At 44.6% G+C, this 17,913-nt stretch overlaps 3 protein-coding genes, 25 non-coding genes and 1 pseudogene across 28 annotated transcripts in view; 3 read left to right on the top strand and 26 right to left on the bottom strand.

Moving 5' to 3' along the window:
- Positions 1 to 35: 35 nt before the first annotated feature.
- The window catches only part of Trs23 (trafficking protein particle complex subunit 4-like protein Trs23), a 33,650-nt gene continuing 15,772 nt past the window's right edge, over positions 36 to 17,913 (bottom strand). The window contains exons 2-3 of the mRNA XM_070277356.1: positions 602 to 813; positions 36 to 547 (exon numbers count right to left, since the gene is read on the bottom strand). Coding sequence (XP_070133457.1) covers positions 63 to 547; positions 602 to 776 — 660 coding nt within the window. The 5' untranslated portion in view covers positions 777 to 813 and the 3' untranslated portion in view covers positions 36 to 62. The remainder of the gene's footprint in view (positions 548 to 601; positions 814 to 17,913) is intronic.
- On the top strand, positions 1,065 to 1,929 carry PrBP (Prenyl-binding protein). Its single transcript, XM_017243361.3, has one exon. It carries the CDS (start codon positions 1,227 to 1,229, stop codon positions 1,680 to 1,682), a length of 456 nt encoding a protein of 151 aa, XP_017098850.1. The 5' UTR covers positions 1,065 to 1,226; the 3' UTR covers positions 1,683 to 1,929.
- On the top strand, positions 2,390 to 5,532 carry LOC108126714 (glutactin). Its single transcript, XM_017243386.3, has 5 exons — positions 2,390 to 3,050; positions 3,670 to 3,825; positions 3,891 to 4,587; positions 4,641 to 4,837; positions 4,897 to 5,532. The coding sequence occupies exons 1-5, from the start codon at positions 2,700 to 2,702 to the stop codon at positions 5,530 to 5,532; spliced, it is 2,037 nt and encodes a 678-aa protein (XP_017098875.2). The 5' UTR covers positions 2,390 to 2,699.
- On the top strand, positions 3,094 to 3,165 carry TRNAD-GUC (transfer RNA aspartic acid (anticodon GUC)). Its single transcript has one exon. It is a non-coding gene; the product is annotated as a tRNA-Asp (tRNA).
- Positions 3,469 to 3,540, bottom strand: TRNAD-GUC (transfer RNA aspartic acid (anticodon GUC)). The gene has a single exon. It is a non-coding gene; the product is annotated as a tRNA-Asp (tRNA).
- On the bottom strand, positions 5,787 to 5,905 carry LOC122321721 (5S ribosomal RNA). The gene has a single exon (XR_006246245.1). It is a non-coding gene; the product is annotated as a 5S ribosomal RNA (ribosomal RNA).
- Positions 6,257 to 6,375, bottom strand: LOC122321745 (5S ribosomal RNA). Its single transcript, XR_006246266.1, has one exon. It is a non-coding gene; the product is annotated as a 5S ribosomal RNA (ribosomal RNA).
- LOC122321756 (5S ribosomal RNA) lies at positions 6,727 to 6,845 on the bottom strand. Its single transcript, XR_006246277.1, has one exon. It is a non-coding gene; the product is annotated as a 5S ribosomal RNA (ribosomal RNA).
- LOC122321767 (5S ribosomal RNA) lies at positions 7,208 to 7,326 on the bottom strand. The gene has a single exon (XR_006246288.1). It is a non-coding gene; the product is annotated as a 5S ribosomal RNA (ribosomal RNA).
- Positions 7,678 to 7,796, bottom strand: LOC122321779 (5S ribosomal RNA). The gene has a single exon (XR_006246299.1). It is a non-coding gene; the product is annotated as a 5S ribosomal RNA (ribosomal RNA).
- On the bottom strand, positions 8,147 to 8,265 carry LOC122321727 (5S ribosomal RNA). Its single transcript, XR_006246251.1, has one exon. It is a non-coding gene; the product is annotated as a 5S ribosomal RNA (ribosomal RNA).
- Positions 8,617 to 8,735, bottom strand: LOC122321736 (5S ribosomal RNA). The gene has a single exon (XR_006246257.1). It is a non-coding gene; the product is annotated as a 5S ribosomal RNA (ribosomal RNA).
- Positions 9,086 to 9,204, bottom strand: LOC122321737 (5S ribosomal RNA). Its single transcript, XR_006246258.1, has one exon. It is a non-coding gene; the product is annotated as a 5S ribosomal RNA (ribosomal RNA).
- Positions 9,555 to 9,673, bottom strand: LOC122321738 (5S ribosomal RNA). Its single transcript, XR_006246259.1, has one exon. It is a non-coding gene; the product is annotated as a 5S ribosomal RNA (ribosomal RNA).
- On the bottom strand, positions 10,029 to 10,147 carry LOC122321739 (5S ribosomal RNA). The gene has a single exon (XR_006246260.1). It is a non-coding gene; the product is annotated as a 5S ribosomal RNA (ribosomal RNA).
- Positions 10,499 to 10,617, bottom strand: LOC122321740 (5S ribosomal RNA). Its single transcript, XR_006246261.1, has one exon. It is a non-coding gene; the product is annotated as a 5S ribosomal RNA (ribosomal RNA).
- Positions 10,969 to 11,087, bottom strand: LOC122321741 (5S ribosomal RNA). Its single transcript, XR_006246262.1, has one exon. It is a non-coding gene; the product is annotated as a 5S ribosomal RNA (ribosomal RNA).
- Positions 11,438 to 11,556, bottom strand: LOC122321742 (5S ribosomal RNA). The gene has a single exon (XR_006246263.1). It is a non-coding gene; the product is annotated as a 5S ribosomal RNA (ribosomal RNA).
- On the bottom strand, positions 12,756 to 12,874 carry LOC122321732 (5S ribosomal RNA; annotated as a pseudogene).
- Positions 13,226 to 13,344, bottom strand: LOC122321747 (5S ribosomal RNA). Its single transcript, XR_006246268.1, has one exon. It is a non-coding gene; the product is annotated as a 5S ribosomal RNA (ribosomal RNA).
- Positions 13,696 to 13,814, bottom strand: LOC122321752 (5S ribosomal RNA). Its single transcript, XR_006246273.1, has one exon. It is a non-coding gene; the product is annotated as a 5S ribosomal RNA (ribosomal RNA).
- Positions 14,166 to 14,284, bottom strand: LOC122321746 (5S ribosomal RNA). Its single transcript, XR_006246267.1, has one exon. It is a non-coding gene; the product is annotated as a 5S ribosomal RNA (ribosomal RNA).
- On the bottom strand, positions 14,636 to 14,754 carry LOC138925973 (5S ribosomal RNA). The gene has a single exon (XR_011442243.1). It is a non-coding gene; the product is annotated as a 5S ribosomal RNA (ribosomal RNA).
- LOC122321748 (5S ribosomal RNA) lies at positions 15,106 to 15,224 on the bottom strand. The gene has a single exon (XR_006246269.1). It is a non-coding gene; the product is annotated as a 5S ribosomal RNA (ribosomal RNA).
- On the bottom strand, positions 15,576 to 15,694 carry LOC138925972 (5S ribosomal RNA). The gene has a single exon (XR_011442242.1). It is a non-coding gene; the product is annotated as a 5S ribosomal RNA (ribosomal RNA).
- LOC122321750 (5S ribosomal RNA) lies at positions 16,045 to 16,163 on the bottom strand. The gene has a single exon (XR_006246271.1). It is a non-coding gene; the product is annotated as a 5S ribosomal RNA (ribosomal RNA).
- LOC122321751 (5S ribosomal RNA) lies at positions 16,515 to 16,633 on the bottom strand. Its single transcript, XR_006246272.1, has one exon. It is a non-coding gene; the product is annotated as a 5S ribosomal RNA (ribosomal RNA).
- LOC138925971 (5S ribosomal RNA) lies at positions 16,985 to 17,103 on the bottom strand. Its single transcript, XR_011442241.1, has one exon. It is a non-coding gene; the product is annotated as a 5S ribosomal RNA (ribosomal RNA).
- LOC122321759 (5S ribosomal RNA) lies at positions 17,454 to 17,572 on the bottom strand. The gene has a single exon (XR_006246280.1). It is a non-coding gene; the product is annotated as a 5S ribosomal RNA (ribosomal RNA).

The following is a 17,913-nucleotide window of genomic DNA, read 5'->3' as shown; positions in this document are numbered from 1 at the left end:
TATCTTTTGATTTCCAATAAAAAGACCAGACCATATAACAGTATAAAAAGGCTACGTAACGTTTATTTATCAATATTGCTAATGCCCGTCTTCTCCACCTGAGCGAGCAGCTCTTGCAGCTTATTGTCAAAGAGCTCGCACCGGATGGGCATTTCCAGGGAGTAAAATGGATTCTTGAGGACGTAGTCAGAGTAAAGCTCGTACACCTTTCGCAAAAGCAGGTCTATGCCGTTCAGGCCCGTCTCTGAAATCACAATGAACTTGATACCGGTGAGTGTCTGGAAGCAGTGCAGCGTGAAGGTGTCCGCTTCGAGCAGCTCGATTCCGGAGCTGCGGGGTTCCGGACTAAGCTGACTCGCGATGGCAAAGAGCGGATAGAACATGCTGGCTAGAAATATCTTCTCATTGGTGGTCATCTTTGGCCGACTGAACTTAAGATTGATAGGATAGTTTTCCGCCGACTCCAGAGTCGCTTTCACGTCCCGACCATCATCGATGGTGACTCCATTGACGGCTATGCCGTTAACAGCCACCAGAACGTGGCCCACTGAAACGGGAATTATAGATTAGACTATTGTATTATTATATTAAGAACACCCACCGTTTATTCCATCCTTTCTGTTAAACGCCACTGAGACCTTTTTGGAATCATAGTCCAACACCAAGTCCAGTGGGTATGTGAAGGTCTTCTCGTGCTCTATGCGTGGCACATTATTGTCCAGGTTAAATATGAGGCCACCCGATTTGCTGACTATATAGACGCCATAGATAATCATGGCTTAAAGCTGTTTTTCTATGTTTTCGGAATGTTTTCTTTTTAGGGAATTAGAGATGATAAATGATAAGACTATTCGCTCATTTTCCAACACTATTAGTCGATAAATAGATTTTATTTTAATAATACTTAAATAATATTTATGTTTAATCTAAATACATGCAGACAAAATTGTTTTGTAAGAATTATTTTTATTAAATTAGTACAAGTTTTAAATATAGCTAATTTTTCTGAATCTAACTCCAGTGGCTATCGAAATAACTGGTTCGATAACACAGTCATTTGTGACCCAGCAAAAGTGCAATCGAATCGTTAGAAAAACAGCTGATGGCGCACAGTAGAATTAAAAATAAACATAATTGATTTTTTGCCCAAAAATATACATTGAAGCGTGGGCGCTTTTACCTGGTTGTGCTGCTGATTGACTGACATCTAGATTCTACAGACAACTATGGGCTCCGATGACCAGAGTGCCGGCGACCGGATCCACAAGGGATTCCAGATAAATTATATGATCTTGCGAGACGCCGACAGCGGAAAGGTCATATGGCAGGAAAACAAGGATTTCTCGGCTCCAGACGTGGAGCATGAGGCACGTGTGCCAGTGAAGATCCTGGACATGCGGGCGGTGTCGCGTGAAATAAATTTTAGTACCATTGAGTCGATGGAGAACTTCCGACTTGACCAGAAGGTGCTCTTTAAGGGCCGCATCATGGAGGAGTGGTTCTTCGAGATGGGCTTCGTGGGAGCAAACACCACCAACACCTGGCAGTCGACCATCGAAGCGGCTCCCGAGTCGCAGATGATGCCCGCTAAAGTATTAAATGGTAACGTGACGATCCAAACCAGTTTCTACGACAACGAGACACTCATCACCAAATCGGTTGTGCGCTTGTACTACATCTAATAAATCGGCTGAATCACCTGTCCACTCCCACGCACCTGGTGGATCTTCTAACAATCGAATGTTGTGGACATTCTCATCCTAGAAACACTGTGGCCGCTAGGGTAGTTCGCTTTGGAATAATTCAGCATTTCAATGCAATTGTTAGTGCGTTTATGAACTAGTTATAGTCGAATGCATTTTAATCTAATTTTACACAACGCCTACTGTATGTATTTATTAATAAACAACTAACGAATTAACATCAAAATCATGATTTATAAAATGGGAATCCATGCCATGCAATTGTACAAAATCTGTATGCAAAAATCAGAAAGTTTTTTAAAATTGATATACAACTAGCAGTAGCTCTACAGAATTTGAGAAAAATGTTTCTATGGATCTCATAACAGGAAATACTTAAATGTTAAGGTGTGAAGCAAATATATTGTATTCTATTGATTGGGTTTCTATATCTGGTTTCGTCTACCACAAAATCATTAAAATATTATGTTCAAAGTAAAACTTATATTTGTTTCCAACGGTAATATATATCTCATTGAATATAAATAGATTCTTGCAAGAATTTCTATACATTGTTTCAGTTTTTCAGCTTCAAAGGTAGCAAATTTCAGAGAGAAATGATATTTTAAAGTCTTAATAATATTTTAAGATATTTCCAAATATTTTAAAGAAAACACCAGTTAGAACAGGTTGTGTATGGCCCTCTTTTACTTTCAAGAAAAGATAAATCTCATCCAGATGGCGGGCTTGCCTTTCGGCTATATCGCTCATAAGTTCGCATTTAGATTGGTATCGTTGAATATTCATTGATTGGAATCGCGAAAAGACGCCATGATCGAGATGCTCTTAGCATTGCTAGTGCTGACTTGACCCCATTTAAGCAGAAATAGATCCCGTGGCCGGTCAAGAGTCACTCGAAGCTGCCGAGAAAGTTTTCTTAATAGGCTGAGATCTGATGTAGCCAACAGTTCGATTCCATCAACGCAGACGACAACATCGTCTTAAGGAACATAAATAATGGCAAGGTTTTCTGGAGTTTTAGTGCTCCTGGCAATCGTCCTGCTGGTCCTGTTTGTGGCCAGCAGCGAGGCTGAGAGGAATAATCAGAACAAGCAGAAGCAGCAGAGACCGCGGCCAGGAGCCCAGGGCATTGGCAACCAAAAGAATAAGCGCAACAAGCCAATGCAGGGCCAGAAACAAAAGCCCAACAAACAAAAACAGCAACAAGCCGTCCAAGAACCCAAAGTCTTTACCACATCGGTTCCAGATTTGGGAAAGTTGAGAGGCCGTACCCTCATAACCGATTGGTCGGGCAAGAAGATAAAGCAGTTCCTCGACATCCCCTATGGAAAGGCAGAGCGATTCAAGGTGAGTTAGCTCTTGTTTAAAAACTAGCGCCGGTCTGTCACCGTCCTCGATAGTATAGTGGTTAGTATCCCCGCCTGTCACGCGGGAGACCGGGGTTCAATTCCCCGTCGGGGAGAATGTGTAAACGTTCTATTTTTTTTACATATTTATTTTGTTTAATTTTATTTAAATTATTTAATCTAAATTATTTTTCTATCCTTTAAAATATGTTCCTTTGACGTAAAAAAGAAAAAATATATTATGCCGCTGAATGCAGGGTTTCCAACATTTTTATGAAATTCCTTTCGTTTTTTTACGTTAAAATTTATCAAAATTTTTCAGTAAAATTTGGTTCAATACTTTTAAATATGAAAACGAAACTTTAAATACAAATTTAACAAAAAAAAAAATAGAATAAAATAAAAAAAATAATCAACATCTCCCCGACGGGGAATTGAACCCCGGTCTCCCGCGTGACAGGCGGGGATACTAACCACTATACTATCGAGGATGTTGACAGTCGTGGGCCAAAAGCCAAATAGGAAGGAACTATCACTGAAGTCTATTAAATAGACAGTAAACTGAAATAATTTTTATTTTACTTCTTTTATGTTATTTAAAAAAATCTTTTATCTAACAGAAAGCTGAGCCCGCAGCTGCTTGGAGGGGTGTTTTGCCCGCTCACCGTCCCCATGCGGGATGTCCTTCAATTCAGGATATGCTTCTGTTCGCTAAGCTAGAGGAGGACGGCTATGATGTAGAGGACTGTCTGCGACTCACAGTAAACACTAAGGCTGTAAGTTTTAAGATTTAAATTCTTTTTTAAATGACAAACCTATTTAAGATGAGTTTCCTTTGCAGATGGAGGGAAGGTTGCAACCCGTAATGGTTTACATCCACGGCGACTTCTTCTATGATGGCGATTCAATGGAGGCGGCTCCTGGCTATTTGCTGGAGGAGGATGTGGTGCTTGTGTCCGTGCGCTACCGTCTGGGACCCTTCGGTTTCCTATCTACTCTCTCAGAGGACATGCCCGGCAACGCTGCGGTGACCGATATCATTCTGGCACTTAAGTGGATACAGAAGAACATTGCCTCCTTTGGAGGAGATCCAAACCGTGTGACGCTCTTCGGCCAGGTGGGCGGAGCTGCCCTGGTTAACGTCCTGACCCTGAGCCCGGCTGTGCCATCTGGACTTTTCCACCGCGTGATCTACCAGTCTGGTACAGCTTTGTCGCCCGCCTTCATCACAGATTCTCCTCTGGGTGCCACCAAGGCGATTGGGCGCATTGCCGGGTGCAAACAGCTCGCCAAGGTGGACCAGCTTAACAAGTGTCTGAGCCGCCTCAACGCTACTATGCTACTGGCCGCCTTCAGTGTCCACGGCGAGGATCAGCCCTCCTTGTCCGGCGGAGCGTATGGTGGAGTGCAGTTGGTAATCGGCGGACCCTCTGGTGTGTTGCCGGAGCATCCGGGTCGTCTGTTGGCTGCCGAAAAGTTCCATGCTTATCCCGCAATGGGAGGCAGTGTGAAGCACGGTGGTACTTTCATGATGAGGGGTATGTTTTTAAATTTTGTAATAAATAAGTACCTAAATAATCGTAATTTACAGACATATTTGCGGACATATTCAACGAAACGATAATGGACGATCAGATGACAGGACAGCAGTACATCGAAGCTATTATTGAACAGGCCAACGGTGCGGATCCCACGGGGTCCTGGAAAGAGTTTGCCGGAGAGGAGATTTTTACGCATGCCGATACCAAGAATGGCAGCTTTAAGCGCCTTACACCGGGACTTATCGATGTAAGTGGCAAGAAAACCTTCCCCAAACCCTCATTTTTAAATACTCTTCTATCCTGCAGCTGTGCAGCACCATTTCGCTAAAGAACCCAGTGTTGCTGGTTATGCAGGCTAATGCCAAGAAGCTACCCAACAGCACTTTCCTGTACAGCTTTGACTATGAGGGCGAACAGAACCGGTACGCCACAAGTGATAATGAGGCTAGCTTCGTGCCCTTCGATATGGGCGTCTCTCTGACGGACGACAACCTATACCTGTTCCCGTGGCCCAGGTTCCTCGCTCTGAACTCGCATCGGGACATTAAGGTGGCGCGGCGCATGGTGGCTCTATGGACCTCCTTTGCAGCCACGGGTGTTCCAAAAGCCCCAGGTGTACCCAGCTGGCCTTCAATGAGCGACGAGACTGGCCCCTATATGCGCATCGGCCGCACTGTCACCTTCGGCGACAACTATCTGGATGAGTACCGCATCGCTGTCGAGGAAACGAAGCATGGCTACAGCCTGGTCAACGAGGAATACTATGAACTGGAAGCCGCCCTTCTAGCGGCCAGCAAAGAAACTTCCTCGTCCTCTGAGAACCAGGATGAGGATACTGACGACGATTTTGGGTCGGAAAACGGTGAAAGAGCGGCACACGAGGCCCGGGGCCAGAACCTTGTCTTTATTGCCAGGAAGTCAACACGCACGCAGAAACAGTAAAAAGCAATCTATTTTCCTCATACTGATTAACTATTATTACCATTAAAAAAAATCTTCCCAAATAATAAATTTTTTACATTATTTGTAAAATAAATCGAGTATTCTTTCATATTAACTTTAGTAAACTTAAGTCTGCTTACTTTTTTCAAATACAAATACAAAATATTTTTCATGGAGTAAACTGCAATGGGGTAACTGGAATGGCTAGGCCATAGGCAAAATGGGGAAAACAGGGGGCAAAAAGTTGTTGACGATGCCAACAACACGCGGTGTTCCCAAGCGGTCCCCCATCTAAGTACTAACCGCGCCCGACGCTGCTTAATTTCGGTGATCGGACGAGAACCGATGTATTCAGCGTGGTATGGTCGTTGGCGAAAGCCGCAGGGTTAATCTATAGGTTTATATTTTGTTTGAACGCCTAACCTGTGTGCAGTTTGGGACTGCCAAGATACGCAGGAGTATCTGAAAGATGCCTAAGGGCTTCCACAAAGCGCCAGCCAGAATGAAAATGAATTTCCCGTAAAGGTTTGACCCTACAGGGGATTCCAGGTGTATCTAAAAGATGTATGAGCCGTGGGGGGAGGTGCAGATGGGTAAAATAATAAAAATAAATAAATAAAATAAAATAAAACATATTTTTCATGGAGTAAACTGCAATGGGGTAACTGGAATGGCTAGGCCATAGGCAAAATGGGGAAAACAGGGGGCAAAAAGTTGTTGACGATGCCAACAACACGCGGTGTTCCCAAGCGGTCCCCCATCTAAGTACTAACCGCGCCCGACGCTGCTTAATTTCGGTGATCGGACGAGAACCGATGTATTCAGCGTGGTATGGTCGTTGGCGAAAGTCGCAGGGTTAATCTATAGGTTTATATTTTCTTTGAACGCCTAACCTGTGTGCAGTTTGGGGCTGCCAAGATACGCAGGAGTATCTGAAAGATGCCTAAGGGCTTCCACAAAGCGCCAGCCAGAATGAAAATGAATTTCCCGTAAAGGTTTGACCCTACAGGGGATTCCAGGTGTATCTAAAAGATGTATGGGCCGTGGGGGGAGGTGCAGATGGGTAAAATAATAAAAATAAATAAATAAATTAAAATAAAACATATTTTTCATGGAGTAAACTGCAATGGGGTAACTGGAATGGCTAGGCCATAGGCAAAATGGGGAAAACAGGGGGCAAAAAGTTGTTGACGATGCCAACAACACGCGGTGTTCCCAAGCGGTCCCCCATCTAAGTACTAACCGCGCCCGACGCTGCTTAATTTCGGTGATCGGACGAGAACCGATGTATTCAGCGTGGTATGGTCGTTGGCGAAAGTCGCAGGGTTAATCTATAGCTTTATATTTTGGTTGAACGCCTAACCTGTGTGTTATTTGGGGCTGCCAAGATACGCAGGAGTATCTGAAAGATGCCTAGGGGCTTCCACAAAGCGCCAGCCAGAATGAAAATGAATTTCGTAAAGGTTTGACGTAAAGGTTTGACCCTACAGGGGATTCCAGGTGTATCTAAAAGATGTATGAGCCGTGGGGGAAGGTGCAGATGGGTAAAATAATAAAAATAAATAAATAAAATAAAATAAAACATATTTTTCATGGAGTAAACTGCAATGGGGTAACTGGAATGGCTAGGCCATAGGCAAAATGGGGAAAACAGGGGGCAAAAAGTTGTTGACGATGCCAACAACACGCGGTGTTCCCAAGCGGTCCCCCATCTAAGTACTAACCGCGCCCGACGCTGCTTAATTTCGGTGATCGGACGAGAACCGATGTATTCAGCGTGGTATGGTCGTTGGCGGAAGTCGCAGGGTTAATCTATAGCTTTATATTTTGGTTGAACGCCTAACCTGTGTGTTATTTGGGGCTGCCAAGATACGCAGGAGTATCTGAAAGATGCCTAAGGGCTTCCACAAAGCGCCAGCCAGAATGAAAATGAATTTCCCGTAAAGGTTTGACCCTACAGGGGATTCCAGGTGTATCTAAAAGATGTATGGGCCGTGGGGGGAGGTGCAGATGGGTAAAATAATAAAAATAAATAAATAAATTAAAATAAAACATATTTTTCATGGAGTAAACTGCAATGGGGTAACTGGAATGGCTAGGCCATAGGCAAAATGGGGAAAACAGGGGGCAAAAAGTTGTTGACGATGCCAACAACACGCGGTGTTCCCAAGCGGTCCCCCATCTAAGTACTAACCGCGCCCGACGCTGCTTAATTTCGGTGATCGGACGAGAACCGATGTATTCAGCGTGGTATGGTCGTTGGCGGAAGTCGCAGGGTTAATCTATAGCTTTATATTTTGGTTGAACGCCTAACCTGTGGTTATTTGGGGCTGCCAAGATACGCAGAAGTATCTGAAAGATGCCTAAGGGCTTCCACAAAGCGCCAGCCAGAATGAAAATGAATTTCCCGTAAAGGTTTGACCCTACAGGGAATTCCAGGTGTATCTAAAAGATGTATGAGCCGTGGGGGGAGGTGCAGATGGGTAAAATAATAAAAATAAATAAATAAAATAAAATAAAACATATTTTTCATGGAGTAAACTGCAATGGGGTAACTGGAATGGCTAGGCCATAGGCAAAATGGGGAAAACAGGGGGCAAAAAGTTGTTGACGATGCCAACAACACGCGGTGTTCCCAAGCGGTCCCCCATCTAAGTACTAACCGCGCCCGACGCTGCTTAATTTCGGTGATCGGACGAGAACCGATGTATTCAGCGTGGTATGGTCGTTGGCGAAAGTCGCAGGGTTAATCTATAGCTTTATATTTTGGTTGAACGCCTAACCTGTGTGTTATTTGGGGCTGCCAAGATACGCAGAAGTATCTGAAAGATGCCTAAGGGCTTCCACAAAGCGCCAGCCAGAATGAAAATGAATTTCCCGTAAAGGTTTGACCCTACAGGGGATTCCAGGTGTATCTAAAAGATGTATGAGCCGTGGGGGGAGGTGCAGATGGGTAAAATAATAAAAATAAATAAATAAAATAAAATAAAACATATTTTTCATGGAGTAAACTGCAATGGGGTAACTGGAATGGCTAGGCCATAGGCAAAATGGGGAAAACAGGGGGCAAAAAGTTGTTGACGATGCCAACAACACGCGGTGTTCCCAAGCGGTCCCCCATCTAAGTACTAACCGCGCCCGACGCTGCTTAATTTCGGTGATCGGACGAGAACCGATGTATTCAGCGTGGTATGGTCGTTGGCGAAAGTCGCAGGGTTAATCTATAGCTTTATATTTTGGTTGAACGCCTAACCTGTGGTTATTTGGGGCTGCCAAGATACGCAGAAGTATCTGAAAGATGCCTAAGGGCTTCCACAAAGCGCCAGCCAGAATGAAAATGAATTTCCCGTAAAGGTTTGACCCTACAGGGGATTCCAGGTGTATCTAAAAGATGTATGGGCCGTGGGGGGAGGTGCAGATGGGTAAAATAATAAAAATAAATAAATAAAATAAAATAAAACATATTTTTCATGGAGTAAACTGCAATGGGGTAACTGGAATGGCTAGGCCATAGGCAAAATGGGGAAAACAGGGGGCAAAAAGTTGTTGACGATGCCAACAACACGCGGTGTTCCCAAGCGGTCCCCCATCTAAGTACTAACCGCGCCCGACGCTGCTTAATTTCGGTGATCGGACGAGAACCGATGTATTCAGCGTGGTATGGTCGTTGGCGAAAGTCGCAGGGTTAATCTATAGCTTTATATTTTGGTTGAACGCCTAACCTGTGGTTATTTGGGGCTGCCAAGATACGCAGAAGTATCTGAAAGATGCCTAAGGGCTTCCACAAAGCGCCAGCCAGAATGAAAATGAATTTCCCGTAAAGGTTTGACCCTACAGGGGATTCCAGGTGTATCTAAAAGATGTATGGGCCGTGGGGGGAGGTGCAGATGGGTAAAATAATAAAAATAAATAAATAAAATAAAATAAAACATATTTTTCATGGAGTAAACTGCAATGGGGTAACTGGAATGGCTAGGCCATAGGCAAAATGGGGAAAACAGGGGGCAAAAAGTTGTTGACGATGCCAACAACACGCGGTGTTCCCAAGCGGTCCCCCATCTAAGTACTAACCGCGCCCGACGCTGCTTAATTTCGGTGATCGGACGAGAACCGATGTATTCAGCGTGGTATGGTCGTTGGCGAAAGTCGCAGGGTTAATCTATAGCTTTATATTTTGGTTGAACGCCTAACCTGTGTGTTATTTGGGGCTGCCAAGATACGCAGAAGTATCTGAAAGATGCCTAAGGGCTTCCACAAAGCGCCAGCCAGAATGAAAATGAATTTCCCGTAAAGGTTTGACCCTACAGGGGATTCCAGGTGTATCTAAAAGATGTATGAGCCGTGGGGGGAGGTGCAGATGGGTAAAATAATAAAAATAAATAAATAAAATAAAATAAAACATATTTTTCATGGAGTAAACTGCAATGGGGTAACTGGAATGGCTAGGCCATAGGCAAAATGGGGAAAACAGGGGGCAAAAAGAAAGTTGTTGACGATGCCAACAACACGCGGTGTTCCCAAGCGGTCCCCCATCTAAGTACTAACCGCGCCCGACGCTGCTTAATTTCGGTGATCGGACGAGAACCGATGTATTCAGCGTGGTATGGTCGTTGGCGAAAGTCGCAGGGTTAATCTATAGCTTTATATTTTGGTTGAACGCCTAACCTGTGTGTTATTTGGGGCTGCCAAGATACGCAGAAGTATCTGAAAGATGCCTAAGGGCTTCAACAAGGCGCCAGCCAGAATGAAAATGAATTTCCCGTAAAGGTTTGACCCTACAGGGGATTCCAGGTGTATCTAAAAGATGTATGGGCCGTGGGGGGAGGTGCAGATGGGTAAAATAATAAAAATAAATAAATAAAATAAAATAAAACATATTTTTCATGGAGTAAACTGCAATGGGGTAACTGGAATGGCTAGGCCGTAGGCAAAATGGGGAAAACAGGGGGCAAAAAGTTGTTGACGATGCCAACAACACGCGGTGTTCCCAAGCGGTCCCCCATCTAAGTACTAACCGCGCCCGACGCTGCTTAATTTCGGTGATCGGACGAGAACCGATGTATTCAGCGTGGTATGGTCGTTGGCGAAAGTCGCAGGGTTAATCTATAGCTTTATATTTTGGTTGAACGCCTAACCTGTGTGTTATTTGGGGCTGCCAAGATACGCAGGAGTATCTGAAAGATGCCTAAGGGCTTCCACAAAGCGCCAGCCAGAATGAAAATGAATTTCCCGTAAAGGTTTGACCCTACAGGGGATTCCAGGTGTATCTAAAAGATGTATGAGCCGTGGGGGGAGGTGCAGATGGGTAAAATAATAAAAATAAATAAATAAAATAAAATAAAACATATTTTTCATGGAGTGAACTGCAATGGGGTAACTGGAATGGCTAGGCCATAGGCAAAATGGGGAAAACAGGGGGCAAAAAGTTGTTGACGATGCCAACAACACGCGGTGTTCCCAAGCGGTCCCCCATCTAAGTACTAACCGCGCCCGACGCTGCTTAATTTCGGTGATCGGACGAGAACCGATGTATTCAGCGTGGTATGGTCGTTGGCGAAAGTCGCAGGGTTAATCTATAGCTTTATATTTTGGTTGAACGCCTAACCTGTGGTTATTTGGGGCTGCCAAGATACGCAGAAGTATCTGAAAGATGCCTAAGGGCTTCCACAAAGCGCCAGCCAGAATGAAAATGAATTTCCCGTAAAGGTTTGACCCTACAGGGGATTCCAGGTGTATCTAAAAGATGTATGGGCCGTGGGGGGAGGTGCAGATGGGTAAAATAATAAAAATAAATAAATAAAATAAAATAAAACATATTTTTCATAGAGTAAACTGCAATGGGGTAACTGGAATGGCTAGGCCATAGGCAAAATGGGGAAAACAGGGGGCAAAAAGTTGTTGACGATGCCAACAACACGCGGTGTTCCCAAGCGGTCCCCCATCTAAGTACTAACCGCGCCCGACGCTGCTTAATTTCGGTGATCGGACGAGAACCGATGTATTCAGCGTGGTATGGTCGTTGGCGAAAGTCGCAGGGTTAATCTATAGCTTTATATTTTGGTTGAACGCCTAACCTGTGGTTATTTGGGGCTGCCAAGATACGCAGAAGTATCTGAAAGATGCCTAAGGGCTTCCACAAAGCGCCAGCCAGAATGAAAATGAATTTCCCGTAAAGGTTTGACCCTACAGGGGATTCCAGGTGTATCTAAAAGATGTATGGGCCGTGGGGGGAGGTGCAGATGGGTAAAATAATAAAAATAAATAAATAAAATAAAATAAAACATATTTTTCATGGAGTAAACTGTTTTTTTTTTTTTTTTTTTTTTTGTAATAGCAGGGTAATGTTTATTTAAAACTGTCCATTAGGGACAACCATTAAATTTTATCACGTAAACTTCACGTATAGATATTTTTAAATATTAATATGGTAGAAAAAAAAATTAGAGTAGTAAGGGGAGGTCCAGCGGGTGTGTCCTTTTAAGTCTTCTGGGTTGCTCGCTGCTGTCCAGCAGGGAGCTGGCCAACCGGTTCGGGTGATTATGAAGCCTCTGCATGTAACGTGCGCTGCTTCTTTGTATCTCGTCCTTGACCCAAGGGAAATTGAGAACCTCGTGGATGGTGCGATTATCATGATAGACGTGGGCCCCAGTGGCGATTCGAAGGGCTCTATTTTCGAAAGCTTGCATAGTTCGGACATTCGTCTTGCTCGCAGTTCCCCAGAGCTGTATGCCGTACGTCCAGATAGGGCGTATTATTGCCTTGTAGATGAGGAGTTTAGTGGAAGTTCTCAGCTTCGATCTCCTACCCATAAGCCAGTAGAAGGATCGAAGTCTTTGAATAGCCTGTTTCCTCTTCTTAATCAGATGGGGCTTCCAGGTGAGCCTCCTGTCTAGGGTGAATCCCAGGTACCTGGGATTGTCTACCTGTGGGATTGGAGAGCCGTTAAGGTTAACTGGAGGGCAGTTGCCTTTGCAGAGAGAAAATGTGGAGGCAGTGGACTTCTCATTATTGACGGCAATGTTCCATCGCTTTTGCCAGTCGCTGAGCAAGTCAAGCTGCAATTGCATCGTATCGGCTGCCCCCAATGCGCTATCGGCGGTGGTAAGGAAGGCGGTGTCGTCTGCATAGGTTGCTGCTGTTGGAGTAAACTGCAATGGGGTAACTGGAATGGCTAGGCCATAGGCAAAATGGGGAAAACAGGGGGCAAAAAAAGTTGTTGACGATGCCAACAACACGCGGTGTTTCCAAGCGGTCCGCCATCTAAGTACTAACCGCGCCCGACGCTGCTTAATTTCGGTGATCGGACGAGAACCGATGTATTCAGCGTGGTATGGTCGTTGGCGAAAGTCGCAGGGTTAATATATAGCTTTATATTTTGTTTGAACGCCTAACCTGTGTGTTATTTGGGGCTGCCAAGATACGCAGGAGTATCTGAAAGATGCCTAAGGGCTTCCACAAAGCGCCAGCCAGAATGAAAATGAATTTCCCGTAAAGGTTTGACCCTACAGGGGATTCCAGGTGTATCTAAAAGATGTATGGGCCGTGGGGGGAGGTGCAGATGGGTAAAATAATAAAAATAAATAAATAAATTAAAATAAAACATATTTTTCATGGAGTAAACTGCAATGGGGTAACTGGAATGGCTAGGCCATAGGCAAAATGGGGAAAACAGGGGGCAAAAAGTTGTTGACGATGCCAACAACACGCGGTGTTCCCAAGCGGTCCCCCATCTAAGTACTAACCGCGCCCGACGCTGCTTAATTTCGGTGATCGGACGAGAACCGATGTATTCAGCGTGGTATGGTCGTTGGCGAAAGTCGCAGGGTTAATCTATAGCTTTATATTTTGGTTGAACGCCTAACCTGTGTGTTATTTGGGGCTGCCAAGATACGCAGAAGTATCTGAAAGATGCCTAAGGGCTTCCACAAAGCGCCAGCCAGAATGAAAATGAATTTCCCGTAAAGGTTTGACCCTACAGGGGATTCCAGGTGTATCTAAAAGATGTATGAGCCGTGGGGGGAGGTGCAGATGGGTAAAATAATAAAAATAAATAAATAAAATAAAATAAAACATATTTTTCATGGAGTAAACTGCAATGGGGTAACTGGAATGGCTAGGCCATAGGCAAAATGGGGAAAACAGGGGGCAAAAAGTTGTTGACGATGCCAACAACACGCGGTGTTCCCAAGCGGTCCCCCATCTAAGTACTAACCGCGCCCGACGCTGCTTAATTTCGGTGATCGGACGAGAACCGATGTATTCAGCGTGGTATGGTCGTTGGCGAAAGTCGCAGGGTTAATCTATAGCTTTATATTTTGGTTGAACGCCTAACCTGTGTGTTATTTGGGGCTGCCAAGATACGCAGAAGTATCTGAAAGATGCCTAAGGGCTTCCACAAAGCGCCAGCCAGAATGAAAATGAATTTCCCGTAAAGGTTTGACCCTACAGGGGATTCCAGGTGTATCTAAAAGATGTATGGGCCGTGGGGGGAGGTGCAGATGGGTAAAATAATAAAAATAAAAAAATGAAATAAAATAAAACATATTTTTCATGGAGTAAACTGCAATGGGGTAACTGGAATGGCTAGGCCATAGGCAAAATGGGGAAAACAGGGGGCAAAAAGTTGTTGACGATGCCAACAACACGCGGTGTTCCCAAGCGGTCCCCCATCTAAGTACTAACCGCGCCCGACGCTGCTTAATTTCGGTGATCGGACGAGAACCGATGTATTCAGCGTGGTATGGTCGTTGGCGAAAGTCGCAGGGTTAATATATAGCTTTATATTTTGTTTGAACGCCTAACCTGTGTGTTATTTGGGGCTGCCAAGATACGCAGAAGTATCTGAAAGATGCCTAAGGGCTTCCACAAAGCGCCAGCCAGAATGAAAATGAATTTCCCGTAAAGGTTTGACCCTACAGGGGATTCCAGGTGTATCTAAAAGATGTATGAGCCGTGGGGGGAGGTGCAGATGGGTAAAATAATAAAAATAAATAAATAAAATAAAATAAAACATATTTTTCATGGAGTAAACTGCAATGGGGTAACTGGAATGGCTAGGCCATAGGCAAAATGGGGAAAACAGGGGGCAAAAAGTTGTTGACGATGCCAACAACACGCGGTGTTCCCAAGCGGTCCCCCATCTAAGTACTAACCGCGCCCGACGCTGCTTAATTTCGGTGATCGGACGAGAACCGATGTATTCAGCGTGGTATGGTCGTTGGCGAAAGTCGCAGGGTTAATATATAGCTTTATATTTTGTTTGAACGCCTAACCTGTGTGTTATTTGGGGCTGCCAAGATACGCAGGAGTATCTGAAAGATGCCTAAGGGCTTCCACAAAGCGCCAGCCAGAATGAAAATGAATTTCCCGTAAAGGTTTGACCCTACAGGGGATTCCAGGTGTATCTAAAAGATGTATGGGCCGTGGGGGGAGGTGCAGATGGGTAAAATAATAAAAATAAATAAATAAATTAAAATAAAACATATTTTTCATGGAGTAAACTGCAATGGGGTAACTGGAATGGCTAGGCCATAGGCAAAATGGGGAAAACAGGGGGCAAAAAGTTGTTGACGATGCCAACAACACGCGGTGTTCCCAAGCGGTCCCCCATCTAAGTACTAACCGCGCCCGACGCTGCTTAATTTCGGTGATCGGACGAGAACCGATGTATTCAGCGTGGTATGGTCGTTGGCGAAAGTCGCAGGGTTAATCTATAGCTTTATATTTTGGTTGAACGCCTAACCTGTGTGTTATTTGGGGCTGCCAAGATACGCAGGAGTATCTGAAAGATGCCTAAGGGCTTCCACAAAGCGCCAGCCAGAATGAAAATGAATTTCCCGTAAAGGTTTGACCCTACAGGGAATTCCAGGTGTATCTAAAAGATGTATGAGCCGTGGGGGGAGGTGCAGATGGGTAAAATAATAAAAATAAATAAATAAAATAAAATAAAACATATTTTTCATGGAGTAAACTGAAATGGGGTAACTGGAATGGCTAGGCCATAGGCAAAATGGGGAAAACAGGGGGCAAAAAGTTGTTGACGATGCCAACAACACGCGGTGTTCCCAAGCGGTCCCCCATCTAAGTACTAACCGCGCCCGACGCTGCTTAATTTCGGTGATCGGACGAGAACCGATGTATTCAGCGTGGTATGGTCGTTGGCGAAAGTCGCAGGGTTAATCTATAGCTTTATATTTTGGTTGAACGCCTAACCTGTGTGTTATTTGGGGCTGCCAAGATACGCAGAAGTATCTGAAAGATGCCTAAGGGCTTCCACAAAGCGCCAGCCAGAATGAAAATGAATTTCCCGTAAAGGTTTGACCCTACAGGGGATTCCAGGTGTATCTAAAAGATGTATGAGCCGTGGGGGAGGTGCAGATGGGTAAAATAATAAAAATAAATAAATCAATCAAAATAAAACATAGTTTTCATGGAGTAAACTGCAATGGGGTAACTGGAATGGCTAGGCCATAGGCAAAATGGGGAAAACAGGGGGCAAAAAGTTGTTGACGATGCCAACAACACGCGGTGTTCCCAAGCGGTCCCCCATCTAAGTACTAACCGCGCCCGACGCTGCTTAATTTCGGTGATCGGACGAGAACCGATGTATTCAGCGTGGTATGGTCGTTGGCGAAAGTCACAGGGTTAATCTATAGCTTTATATTTTGGTTGAACGCCTAACCTGTGTGTTATTTGGGGCTGCCAAGATACGCAGGAGTATCTGAAAGATGCCTAAGGGCTTCCACAAAGCGCCAGCCAGAATGAAAATGAATTTCCCGTAAAGGTTTGACCCTACAGGGAATTCCAGGTGTATCTAAAAGATGTATGAGCCGTGGGGGGAGGTGCAGATGGGTAAAATAATAAAAATAAATAAATAAATTAAAATAAAACATATTTTTCATGGAGTAAACTGCAATGGGGTAACTGGAATGGCTAGGCCATAGGCAAAATGGGGAAAACAGGGGGCAAAAAGTTGTTGACGATGCCAACAACACGCGGTGTTCCCAAGCGGTCCCCCATCTAAGTACTAACCGCGCCCGACGCTGCTTAATTTCGGTGATCGGACGAGAACCGATGTATTCAGCGTGGTATGGTCGTTGGCGAAAGTCGCAGGGTTAATCTATAGCTTTATATTTTGGTTGAACGCCTAACCTGTGTGTTATTTGGGGCTGCCAAGATACGCAGAAGTATCTGAAAGATGCCTAAGGGCTTCCACAAAGCGCCAGCCAGAATGAAAATGAATTTCCCGTAAAGGTTTGACCCTACAGGGGATTCCAGGTGTATCTAAAAGATGTATGAGCCGTGGGGGGAGGTGCAGATGGGTAAAATAATAAAAATAAATAAATAAATTAAAATAAAACATATTTTTCATGGAGTAAACTGCAATGGGGTAACTGGAATGGCTAGGCCATAGGCAAAATGGGGAAAACAGGGGGCAAAAAGTTGTTGACGATGCCAACAACACGCGGTGTTCCCAAGCGGTCCCCCATCTAAGTACTAACCGCGCCCGACGCTGCTTAATTTCGGTGATCGGACGAGAACCGATGTATTCAGCGTGGTATGGTCGTTGGCGAAAGTCGCAGGGTTAATCTATAGCTTTATATTTTGGTTGAACGCCTAACCTGTGTGTTATTTGGGGCTGCCAAGATACGCAGTAGTATCTGAAAGATGCCTAAGGGCTTCCACAAAGCGCCAGCCAGAATGAAAATGAATTTCCCGTAAAGGTTTGACCCTACAGGGGATTCCAGGTGTATCTAAAAGATGTATGAGCCGTGGGGGGAGGTGCAGATGGGTAAAATAATAAAAATAAATAAATAAATAAAATAAAACATATTTTTCATGGAGTAAACTGCAATGGGGTAACTGGAATGGCTAGGCCATAGGCAAAATGGGGAAAACAGGGGGCAAAAAGTTGTTGACGATGCCAACAACACGCGGTGTTCCCAAGCGGTCCCCCATCTAAGTACTAACCGCGCCCGACGCTGCTTAATTTCGGTGATCGGACGAGAACCGATGTATTCAGCGTGGTATGGTCGTTGGCGAAAGTCGCAGGGTTAATCTATAGCTTTATATTTTGGTTGAACGCCTAACCTGTGTGTTATTTGGGGCTGCCAAGATACGCAGAAGTATCTGAAAGATGCCTAAGGGCTTCCACAAAGCGCCAGCCAGAATGAAAATGAATTTCCCGTAAAGGTTTGACCCTACAGGGGATTCCAGGTGTATCTAAAAGATGTATGAGCCGTGGGGGGAGGTGCAGATGGGTAAAATAATAAAAATAAATAAATAAATTAAAATAAAACATATTTTTCATGGAGTAAACTGCAATGGGGTAACTGGAATGGCTAGGCCATAGGCAAAATGGGGAAAACAGGGGGCAAAAAG

Source organism: Drosophila bipectinata, chromosome 2L (genome assembly GCF_030179905.1).
Source record: "Drosophila bipectinata strain 14024-0381.07 chromosome 2L, DbipHiC1v2, whole genome shotgun sequence".
Classification (NCBI taxonomy): Eukaryota; Metazoa; Arthropoda; class Insecta; order Diptera; family Drosophilidae; genus Drosophila; species Drosophila bipectinata.
This window is presented reverse-complemented; position numbering and strand designations above follow the sequence as displayed.